Below are 12,580 nucleotides of genomic sequence, written 5' to 3'. Positions count from 1 at the left end.
CCGGGCATTAATGAGTGTGATGGAAGTAGGCACAAAGCTTAACACGGTCAGCTTGGTCTTGAAGAGGAGTGATCTGTACGTGCAGCCTGAAGTGGATGTATTAGCTGTGTTGTGTTGTTGCAATTCCTTATTATGTTGCTAAGAAATTCAATTTAGGCACCATTATATATGTTGCACAATGTATTTGCTGTTGTCTAAGGATAAAGATGTTATTTGTAGGAGACAGGGTTGCATTCTGCCGCAGGCCTGAGCAGCTCTGCAGCTCAGCATTATTTAAAGCAGCAAGTCATTATTCCACTCTGGAGGAAAAGTTTAATTATGCACTTCCTTGTTATAATATTTTACTCATCTTATAAGTTTATTATCAGCACATTCACAGGCTGCCATTTTAATACTGGGTTCTGTTTAGCTACAAGCACCTACTGGCTCCGGTTCAAAAGGGTAACTTAAACCTATCCAGTGTTGGCAGCTTAGGCTGACATGACTCATCCAAACACTTTCATTGTCGTTACTGCACAGGCCAGCTTTGTTATGTTCAATCATAAAACGGCTCACATTTAGAGGGGTTAAGTCTGCAGAGCTTTTATAGGAACAAATCCCCCTGACGAAAACTCCACAAATGACCTCATCTCAGAGTGCCGGCTCATATCCTGATTCTCCCTTTTGAAGTGACCTCATAGCAGTCAACTAATACTCAAAGCAACACTGCTTCGACGATAGATAATAAAGTCCTGGACGCACTTTCAGTGGCACCAGAAGCTTAGTCTTGTTTCTTCTAAAGCAACTGATGAAATTTCAGGGGCTGGAAGCGAAAGCTTGAAAAAAAACCAAACAAACCCAACAGCGCTGGTGAGATCCTGTAAAACTCTTCTGTGGTTGTGTGGCAGAGGGATTTCGGTTTTTAATCAGAGAGAGGTTCCTGAATTGTAAAACGATTGCATTGACTTACATAATGTTTGTCATCATCCTCATTGTAGGCAAGTTTGACCACACCATAAGAGCCCTGCAATACAACAACAGAGACTGATTTTCACATGTGAACCTACACGGTACACAACAAAACATTATTCACTGATATTTCAGCGCTACACAAAATGTTTGTGATGCAGCTTAAAACAAAGTGGGTCATCAACAAAACGGGTGAGAAATGCTGCTAAGTTTCCTAAAGCATCGCTCTGAGAACAGACGGCAGCAACATACTGACAGAATGTAGGACTGTCTCTACTCAAAAACAACATTTTTATTCTTTGGCAGCAATGAATGGCAACTCCCACAGACACACTGCCCTGGGATGCATGTCTTCCTTCACTTTTCTTCTCTAATGAGAAACTGAACTGCTTGAAAACCTGATAAAATATAAATTACCTAAAGAGGGTTATATCACCTTTGATGTGCGCAGCCATGCTTGTCAGCAGGCTTAACACTTATTAGTCCTTAGAAGAACACCATCTGTAAGAGTGTGAATTCTTCCAGTTATATCATAACAATGGCTCCTGTAAAGTCAAAATCATTCCTGTGTCCCATACAGATTATTTTCCATACTGTGTCATGTTAACACCTGACATTCTCTAGGTTTTCTAGTAGAGATGTTTGATACCATTTTTTCCATTTCTGACTGCATAATTCAATATCTGTCAATATCTATCATATAAATACCAATATGATTCTCATTTCTAATCTCTTCACCTTCACCCAAATAATATTACTGCTGTTAATAAACCCTGTAAATGCTTTTTGCTTTTAATTTCCTCCTCCTTATGATATCCGTTGTAGTGTTTTTGCCACATTGGGGGAGATATTTCAGAATCAGAATCAGAATTCCTTTATTAATCCCTGGAGGGAAATTCTTGAATATTTATGTTACGTTAGCCATCCCAGCAGCATGGGTTCTCTGGATGGCAATGTTGGTCTGTCCACGACTTCAACATGGACTGATGTATCTCTATTAGATGGACTACCAGAAATTTTGTACAGACATCCACAGACCCCACAGGATTCTCTAGCTGTAGCTTCAGTTGTGCTTGTGTATAGAAATGAAACCTTTATTGTCATTATACTTACTGCACAGAAATTGTCTTTCCAGTAAAGTGCTAATTAGCAAATGTTGCAATGCTTAAATGTTAAACTAAGATTACAGACATTTTAAACCTGCTACATGTTTGCATTGCCATTGTCAGCGTTTTACCATGTTGACATTAGCACTTAGCTGCAACCCCTGCTGTACTTATGTACAGCCTCACCCAGCTGCTAGCATGGCTACAGACTCTGTCTTGTTAGCAAGATATTAGCATGTTTGGAGAAAAGCAGAAGCTGAGCAGCTACAAAGGTAGATGCAGCCAAAACTGCAAAACCTTGTGGGACACAATAGGAAATAACATCTCTGAACTGTGTTGAACTAACTAGAAGTCATGTGTTAATACAGCAGATAGTCAGGAGGTGTTCACCTGTCTACATCATATGAAAATGTCCTTAGAAGTATGTATCAACTTGCAACTTTCAGTGTGCCCTCATCCTGTGAATAATTTTGGTGTCCATTCATTTAACAGCAAGGATTGATCTTATAATGCTATTTTTTATACTAGAAATTGAGACAAATGGCAGAAAACCCATAGACTTACCTTTCCGATTTCACTTTTCAGCTTATACTGGTTCAACTGGATACAGTCCTGTGAGGAGGGAGAGAGAGAGAATTCAATCAGAGGGAATTCTTTCATCATCTTAGCAAGGAGAAACAGAACCGTCTTTGGTACAGGAACAAAACGTTCCGGCTGTGTGTGTGTACACGTGTTGAAAGTCATTTATTTCTGTGATGTAGTTTCTGTTTACCGTCTGCAAATCCATTAAAGTGCTACTGCTTAAAAGGCTGATTTGCAGTTCCATAGCAACCACTGCTACAGCAGAGTCAACCAGGGGCACAGCAGAGGAGAGCAGACCACAGCAGGACAGAGAGAGCTGGAGGAGGGGTGGGGGTGGGGGGTGGGGGTGGCGGTGGCGGTCCACAGACAGCAAAGTCAGAGAGCAGAAAGTGAGCCGTGGTGTGAAAAAGAAGGAGATGGAGCTATGGAGAAGTGGATTGAAAGCAGTTCTCTCATTACAGTTGGTAGGGTGATGGCTTAGTGTGTGAGAGTCAGACCAGTGCCTGAGGCTTGATAATGGAACGTGTTTGCAGGATGAGAGGAGGTAGGAGAACACAGATGTAACCAAACAAAAAGCATGCGCCGACTCATGGTGTGGTGCAGGACTTCACTCGTCACCAGGCAAGGTATTTAAGAAAACATGATATTATATAGTAGGTTATATAATATGTTGTTTATGTGACTTGTACTAAACAATGCTGTCTGTGCCGCAGGAGAGGTGATGTTTGTGCATCAGAGGGTTATGCACTGTAGGGTATGATGGTGTAAAGTAGTGTGGGCAGGGGTTTATGACAAAGGGTGAGAGATAGCACAGAAGACGGGGCTTTGGTAGGTGAAGCAAGCAGTGGAACTTGAAAAGGGATTGCTTTGATTGGCTGAAGAGAGATAAAGGGAGAAGAAAATAGGGCGAGAAAGGATAAAGGGAAAGGCAAATGAGGAGAATCCAAAGAAAAGATCAGCAGGAGGGATTGTCTGAGAGGACTTCCACTGGGTTCACAGTTTGCCGGCACATGCTCAGTGGGCGCTGCACTGCAGTTAATGCTCTGTCAGGACTAATGGATAAAGAGGGCCACGCAGAAAGCTTTAAATACATCTGCCACACATGCACATACACATGCACCAAACTCAAATGCTCCACTGGGCCACAATAAATCTTCAGAGAGCTCTCTCGGTCATACTGTCACGTTAGACGACCACTTTACACTGACTGTGCAGCCCTGCTGTCTGCCCTCTGCATGTAACACACCCATCTCTCCTCTCCCTATTTCCCTTCACATCTCACTCCTTTGTCCTCCATCGGGTCTGATCAGAACCAAACTCTCCACGTCTCTCCATCTATTACTCAACAACTGATCAATACCAGTGCATAACAACTAGATCACTGCCACTGTTCCATTCAAAATCAATAACCATGCGTTTCATTGCTATGATGAATAACTAGCATGCCTGCCTCAGCAGGTATGCAATGGAAAGGGAACTTGTGGGCGACAGTATTTAAAGACTGCAGGGCAGCTGAATTGGCAAGATCACGTGGGCATCGTGCCAGGCTTCAAATTATGCACTTGTGCTTGAACCACAGTGTTTCAGACTAATCAGTGTCTAAGAAGAACTAATGGCAGCTATGGCCATGATTTAGGTGTAACAAGGGTGTTCGCTTGAAAACAACAATAGCAGCTCTTAAAGAGGTTAGTGTGGATCCTGCCATATCATCATTTATATCAGAACTGGATAGTATTTCTTCATTGAGCAAAGAACTGCACTGAAGACTGGATTTTCAGCTAGAATTTGATTTAACAACTGTCTCCACTGTAAGTACTCTAACACATCATACGGTATGTAGATCTGATTGGCTGAAGTTAGATTGTGATAGACGATGACAGAAAGATGGATCATCCAATCACCTGCAAAGTATTCTTTCAAAGTGCCTGCCGTTTTCTAAACAGTTTCCAAGAGCAACTTCCCAGATGGTTTTGGCGTGTCAGAATAATTTAAATCCTGCAAGTATAAAATAATGTTCTTGTGTATATCACTGGTTCTGGTGTAAGGGGTAGAAAAGTGTAGAATTAACTTATGGCACAGTAGGAAGAGTGTTGCACTTTATTTTTTTAAACATGACATTTTAAGTGACTACAAACACAGGTTCAGCTGCTACTGTATGTGTCAATGACTGAGATAAGCACATCATTTACTGTTGTAATGTACTGTGAAGACCAGTTTCGTCTCTGCCAAAGTTACTGAGCTTCAAATTTCTTCTGCTGCTCTAGTTTTAATATACAGTTAGTCAGACATAGCAGATACAGTGGACGAGAGCGTGTGAATTTCTCGCAGGAAACCTCCAAAAGAGATTCATAAATGCAAAACACTCACAGTCCACACAGTTAACAGTCACTTCACTGGTATATTAATTTCCAATATCACCATGACGGTTTCAATGCGTAACTAAGAAAATGAGCAGAGTATATCATTTCCATGAATTGTGGAGTCAGAGCAAAGAAATCGCTCGCTGAATACAAAGTGGACGTGAATACAAATACAAGCTGAGGAGGGACTCTTCAGCAAAGAGCTGCAAAAGTGTATTTTGCAAAAAGACCCTGAGAGTCTTCACAGAGTAATGCTGATTAGTTAGTATGGAAATGTTCCGTTTCCTGTTGATGCAGATTTGAGCTTGTGTTTCTTTATTTGCAACAAAACATTCATAACCACTCTGAAAGCTTGAACAAACCCATTTCGAAAGTGATATCAGTGTTAAGTGATGTGGGACCAAACCCACAGATTGTTTATTTAGTTGTAAAAAAAAATGAAGTCAGAGATAATATAAGGCTTCAATAAATCCAGTGGCAATCTTCAAAACTTACAGACTTTACTAAAAGTAAATGATTTCCTCTCTGTGCTTCCACAGACAATATTTCCTTGTTGAGATCTGGAGAGTTTGGGGGACGGGCCCTGCTCCTTGAGCTATTCTTGAATGGTTCTTGTGGAGTGGTGGGGTGCATTGTGCATACATATACACATACAACCGGACAACTGGAAAAGCAATGCCTCAGGTGTGCAGGCATAAAGACACTGATCCAGACTGCTGAAGCCTCATTTTAGCTTTGGCTGAACTTTATTTATTTATTTATTTTTGCAATTTGGAAAGGGACGGTGGAATTTTTCCAGTGCTTCCATTGAAATTGCTCTTGGAAGGGATATCTTTGCAGCCATTATGGAGAGGATGATTAAAACAACTGATAATTAATATAATATAATTTTTTTCAATACACACTGAAGCATATGAGGATTATTTGAAGAAATACTTTAAGTATGTGTACATATCCTTATTGTGAAATATTCTCCTTGTTCTCATTAAAGGTTTCAGTTGTTCATCATTATTGCTTTTTCATAATGTGGGCATTGTAAATACCTGTGATTAATGGCTATATAAATAAATTTAACTTGATTAACTTCTCTGGTTTTGACAAAAAACATAAAGTATGAATGCAAACATTAAACTGTGTATTTCTGAGAGGAGTTCTTGAGATTTTCTTGATCATAATGTAACCTTGGTATTTTGGTTGTTTACTATGGGAGATGCATGTCTATATCATTCTTATACATTTTCCCACTGTGGTAACAGTGAAGACACTCAAAATGTCAGTCAGGACAGATGCAAGAAAGGTCTCTCCCAGTCTGCTGTGTCATACAGTTGGCCCACTGAGAGCAGGGAAATACAAGCAACATGAGTCCTTTTTACGGTTCAGTGCAAGAGCTGCAACTCCATTTTCAGATAGGAAAGGACACAATGACAGGTCTGCAAGTCTGTGGCAGGCAGTCTGTTAAATTCAGAGGGGTTCCACATCCTGGCAGATGTCATGAATTTTTAATGCTCACTCTGAATTGGAAAAAGTCAGAGGAAAATGGAGATTCGGGAGTCAACCACTGCTACATGATACTGAGCTGTCATGGGTTAGCACAAACAAATGCACACGTATTCAGCTCAGTGTTGTTTATGTTATGTTTATAAATAATGATAGTCATTATTATCTTTATTAGTATTACTTATTATTATTATTAGTTTTCTTTATTGTCTCTACCACTAACTGTAAAAGAAAGATGGATGATATGAAAGCTGCCCAGAAGTGAAGCCAAAACACCTTCATCAGTGTATGTCATAAACCCCTCCCACTCCTCCTCCATGTTAGCAGATGGCACAAGGACCAAACTAAAAACACAAAGTACAAAGCCAAATTAAGTTTTCCCCAGAAATGGTTTCTCTCATTTAGGTAGTTGTCATTATGCTGTTGTATGTTCATGTGTGTATTTATTATTTGATGCTATAAAAAAACACGATGAAGTCTGATTGGGTCAGGGTGTATGAGTGGATTTGATCCTCTGCCCAGTCACCACTGCACAGACTCTGGCTCCAAATGATGTCACCAGCACAAGATGGCAGCACTCGCATCTGGGTTATTCTGGTTCAAACCCAGCAATTCACATGAAAAACAATTTAGATGGATAAAGCTCTATAGGTAAGAACAAATATATATATATATATGATTTTGGGATGAACAGTCACTTTAAAGTGCTATAGGCATGAGTAAAAAATAACCCCAAAACAATATTTTAGAGCAGAGGTTTTCAAAGTGGGAGGCGGGCTTCCCCATGGGAGACTCAGGGAATTAAAGTTAAAGGACAGTCATGTTTTTCTCTAGTAGTTAAAAATGCATGCTTATACACTTACACCACACTCAGGGTGTGTCCTTTGCCTGGGGATGAGAGATGGCTGTGTAACATAAAACAGCCTGAACGGCCTAAATCTAATCCAGCAGGAAAGTTATTAGCTGTCACCAAATGCTGTATCAAATTTCTTATCAGCCATACAAACAGATATGCACAAACAGGAAAACAAGTCAGAATGCTCACCATGATTACCATCGCAAATCAATAGCTGCTCCCAACCCCCAACCTCACTTCTTTTATGGTGGATCCAGCAACGGAATTCAGGGCAAAATGAAACAGTCAAAGGTGCTCTTTTCAAAGCCAACATCTGAACACAATGTGCTCAAATGTCATTACAACACATAGCTGCTCGCAGTATTACATAGGCTGCACATCCTTGACAAACGCTTGGATGATAGTGTGCCAACGTAAATCAGCTAATTCACAGCAGCATGTTTCCATCATGGGTGCTACTGGGAGACAAGTGTACAGACCTTCACATCCTTCCTTCTTCCTGCCATGTTGTCCACAGGTCTTGTGCTCCTCTTTCTTTGGCTATACAAGGTTTGTGTCTAGTTATGACAACTGCTCAATGGAGCTGCTTTGTCTGCTTTGTCTGCTTTGTCTGCGTTCCAATCCCTGCTATGGTACCACCTGTCACACTCAAGTGCAGCAATTCATGTCAGAAAATGTCCAAATTACAGGACAGCAGATAAAGAACATTTTAGAAGGTGGCTTTGGGTGAAACATTCAAGTGTTTGGATTTTTATTGACTTTTTCTGCACTTCCTCACTACCTGCCTTGATATCTTCTATTTATCTCACACTGCTGCTGTCAATGCAGAGCCAGTAATTCTTTGAGCAGTTTAATTCAATAATCTACGGGTTATTGAATTAAAATGAATGGAATGAAAATTACTTCCCCACCTGAGAGTCTGATATGGACACACGTTTAGACTCCACGGTCGGCCTGCGAGCCACACGAGGGGAGATGTGCGAGTAACCTCTTCCAGAGCCTGACGACAGATAAGTGCCTCTCTCCTGCAGCGACAACTTCCTCCCAGTCAGGTGAGGCCGCAGAGGTTGAGTCCTCTTGGCCTGACCCTCGTCCTTCTGAGCCCCGCCATTCCTTACACCGTTGGCAGCTGAGCCATCTGAGTCTTTTGTTGTCATGGCAGCCATGGTGTCTGTGAGACTGTTGGTATGTTTATCAGAGTCGGGCTCTGGCCTCTCACAGCTAGGGTCACTGCACATAGCCATGGTGGGTGGGGAGGTGGGAGCGGCGCAGGAGCAGGTGGCAGGGAGAGTACTGGGGAGTGCCCACCAGCATCAACGTGATCTGGGCCAGCCTGTGGTCACAATGTCCAAGGTCTCACCAGAGCTGGAAAGACACAGAGAGAGGCTGTGAGCTCGGTCAGCTACAAGAAAGGTTAATGTATGTCAGTGTATCTGCATTTGGATCAAATTTTTAACAGACATCTTAGTTTAAAATGCTTATAGTATAAACAATCAACTAGAGCCATGGTAGCTGCTCTGTGGGGATGCAAGGCTACTTATTTACTAAAGCTAAATGCTAGCATCAGGATGAAAGTGACACATGTCCACTTGATGATGGCACTAGATGAAAATTAAGGAGATCACCAAAGTCATCAGGGTACATAATCTAGGAATCATGAACTTCTGCACCAAATTTAATAGCAATCCATCCAGTTCTTGTGGACATATTTCAGAATGAACCAGTGGTGAATCATCAGACTTAAACCATCCCCATACCTAAAGCTACACCCTGGCATGGCTATTGATTTCTGATGTTCCCATAATGCAGTTCAAAACCTACCATTTTGTGGACTTGTCACTCTTTTGCTGTTTTGTTTGGTGTAGTAAAACAAGATAGTATAATGGATATTGTGGTGCTAGAACTGTACTAACATCCCAAATTTAAGCTTTCAAAATTTATTCTGTTAAATTCAAAAAACTGAAATACACAAAGGAATGAAATGAATTAAAGCTTATTTGGAGGTGCTCTGTCTGCTCTTAATGTAAGCAATTAAGAAGATATTTCATGCCTATATTGATATTTATCTTTTTTATCTTATTTAGCTTATTAGATTGTTTTAGCTTAATTACATCTGCCTTAATTGCCACATTATATTCTCGGCTATATCATGTCAAGCAGTTTTGCTTATCAGCATTGTCTCTTCTCTAAAAGCTGCTTGTCACCCACAAGACCATGTCATGTTAGAACAACAAATATATGGTACATGTGCCTTAAAACCTGGCCACATCTTGCAGCAAGATCAACTGCGAGCCTTAAGTTTCATCATCCAATCAGTTTAAAAAGAAAATGCCATCTCTCTCTGTGTGGGTGGTTTGGTGGGTCAAGTTACCTGCTGTAGACATGTGCTCATAAACTGAAATGAATGTCCCCCTGATAACACTCAACACAAATGCTGCAAAACTAATTATGCCCAGAGCCTGTGGTCATGGCTCCCTGTGCCCCATCAAACACTTGTGAGTGGGCTGAAAGGCACACATAAGAACACTGAAGGTATTGTGTGCATATAGTATGTGTATATACACACAGATATTTAGCAGTATTGTACTTTGGCCCTTTCATCTTTAATGCAAATCAAATCAGAGGCAGATTGCCACAAACAGGGAATATCAAAGCTCTCTTGTACATCTGGTTCAGGTTTTGTTCTGCAGATGGAAGAACACAAATATGCTAAGTAAGCCCGTCCACAGCCATCCAAGGAAAAGGGCACTTAAATCCCCACTCCTAAAACAGTATCCATCTTTGTAACAGCAGAAATCAAGAGGGATAAGTGTGGCGGTTGTTTTCTTCCCAGAGGAGCCACCTGCGACTGTGTGTGTGCCATGAAAAGGCACAGACTGAAGAGGAAAAAAATGGAGCTGAACACAAAGTCAGTTCTGAGGGTATTAGACAAGAGGTGGTCAGTAAATGGGCCATGCTATTCTTGAAGTGTGCCGGAAAGGTAGAGCTTCATATTCAAAAATAACACGATGTTCCATTTCGTCCAGGTGGGTCACACTCATTCATGCATTTGCACAGTCACGGCTGGGGTGAATCACATCATTTGCCATGCTAGCATGGCTCTAGGGATGGAACTATCCGTCTGCTGATCGGTCGGTCCACCACCTTGGTCCGGACTGTAATATATGTTGAATGGATTGCCATGAAATTTTGCTTAGACAATCCAGACATAAATCCAAATGATTTCAATGTTCCACTGGCACCATGAGGTTCACAGTTGTGGTTTCAAGTGAAATGTGTCAACAGCTGCTGAATGGATGGATGTCCCTGCTCATGTTCCTCATAGGGACATGGTCCCTCTGCGATTCCTTAGATTTTCTTCATGTACCATCATTATGTCTGAACTTCTTGTTGTTTAATAATTTGGCTTATGACTAAAAGCTTGCAAAACTATAACGTTCCCACCAGCCTCAGCTCTACATTGTGTTTTGTGCTAAAACATCAGTCTGCTAACAGGCTGAACTATGACAGTGAACGTGGAAAACATAATACTTACTAAACTAAACATCAGTATTGTCATTGTGAACAGAGAGGATGGTGATTCACAGGCATTAAAAGGAACACAGCCAAGTGACCTTTACTATAACTGCTAATAATAAGTGTTGACCTTACATGCTGGTGTTCTGGTGGCAAAACGGTAGTCATAACCGTATTACAAATATAATGGCTTGTCATGAGGCAAGGACACTGGTTGCCTATCTCTCTCTCTCTCTCTCTTTCTCTTTCTCACACCCACATACACACACACACACACACACACACACACCATTTGTATATTTCAGATGACTGTTATTGAATGTATGTAAATTTCGAGTGCAGGAAAAAAAACCTTTCAACTGTCAGCAGTGAGGGGAAATGTATTGTTTGAGTCCTGACTCATTTGAACAAAAACAAAAACGAACTGTCATATTTTGCTAATTCTTATTGCAACCGGTGATTATCTTTCTCTTGAAACGGGTTGTTCTCGACTGCAGCACCAGTTAGCTGGCTACGTGTGTGAGCAATAACCTGGTAAAAGCGGGAGGCGGAGGTGCAGCAGTGGTCTGGTTATTAATTTCAGCTGCACTCAGACTTTTATTTGTTTAGCCTACAGAAGCAGGTAACAATATATTTTCATTATAGAGGACAATTTTTTATTAGGTTTAATAGTTTCTTTCATATTGAGCTTATTATTTTCCACTGCATCCATCCATCTTGTCATATGAAGACAAGATTAAAGACTTGGGACGTCTCTATGTTACATAGCTGTGACATCCTGTGACCGACACTGTGAGGGTAAGCTCAGGTTCATACAAGGTAAAACTCAGACTGTTATACATTTTGTTTAATTTCCTAACAACTCTAGTCTTTTTCAACTGTAAGTATATTTTTGGAGCTGAGATGGAGAAGTAACGGTGACACATACAATGTCGAGTTGTATTATGGGTAATGTGGGTGCCAGGGTTTGACAAGGACGGGAAAATGCCTTGTATATGAAAAGACGTTATCTTTGGGTTAGCTGTATTGATTTTCATATTGGTTTTTCAAGTGCCCCTCATGAGCACAATGATATAGGAGTGAAAGCTTATAGCTTTCAAGATACCTAATCCTACAAGGGCTGGGAACAGGTTTAAAGGACTATTGCAAAGGGAAACGTTTTTCAAATTCATTTTGTTTTCTTTGCTCATCTTGTGCTTACTTCTGCACATTTTTCTTATTTTGGTTATATAAATTTTTTATTTCTCATTTTTCCTTTATTTCTTTAGCTATTTTTATGTTGTTGTTTTTTTTGAGTGTTTACTTGTATGGGTGGTATATGAAATACAGACAATTTGTGTCTTTACAACATGTTTCCTTTATAATTATCTGTGAAATAGTGTTTATTTACACAAATTTCTTCATTATTATTTGTAAATCTGCTAATTCTTTTGTGTAATTCATAATATCTAATACATAATTTGCTAGTCTGATTATGTGATTGCTTGACTCTGAGGAAGACAAGTGTGTTTGCGCTCGTTTTTATCAAGTAGTCACTGTGATAGAGATTTCTATTCTTCCTCTCGTCTTTTGGCCACTGATTGCACACCTGAGCATCAGAAGCAGCTGCTTCGTGTTACATCGCTGTCGGATTCAAGAAGTGCTTCCCTGTTTGCTTTGTGCATCAATTAATTTGAAATCATTAATTTGAAATTAAACAAGAAACTAAACAAGTA

At 40.5% G+C, this 12,580-nt stretch overlaps 1 protein-coding gene across 5 annotated transcripts in view; it reads right to left on the bottom strand.

Moving 5' to 3' along the window:
- Positions 1 to 12,580, bottom strand: part of camkk1a (calcium/calmodulin-dependent protein kinase kinase 1, alpha a) — a 54,654-nt gene that overhangs the window by 26,911 nt on the left and 15,163 nt on the right. For all 5 annotated transcript variants that reach the window (XM_046409956.1, XM_046409954.1, XM_046409958.1 and 2 more), the window contains exons 2-4: positions 8,261 to 8,714; positions 2,619 to 2,666; positions 950 to 1,003 (exon numbers count right to left, since the gene is read on the bottom strand). In XM_046409956.1, the coding sequence (XP_046265912.1) occupies positions 950 to 1,003; positions 2,619 to 2,666; positions 8,261 to 8,593 (435 nt within the window). In that variant the 5' untranslated portion in view covers positions 8,594 to 8,714. The remainder of the gene's footprint in view (positions 1 to 949; positions 1,004 to 2,618; positions 2,667 to 8,260; positions 8,715 to 12,580) is intronic.

The sequence above is a fragment of the Scatophagus argus genome, chromosome 14, assembly GCF_020382885.2.
Source record: "Scatophagus argus isolate fScaArg1 chromosome 14, fScaArg1.pri, whole genome shotgun sequence".
Lineage (NCBI taxonomy): Eukaryota > Metazoa > Chordata > Actinopteri > Scatophagidae > Scatophagus > Scatophagus argus.
This window is presented reverse-complemented; position numbering and strand designations above follow the sequence as displayed.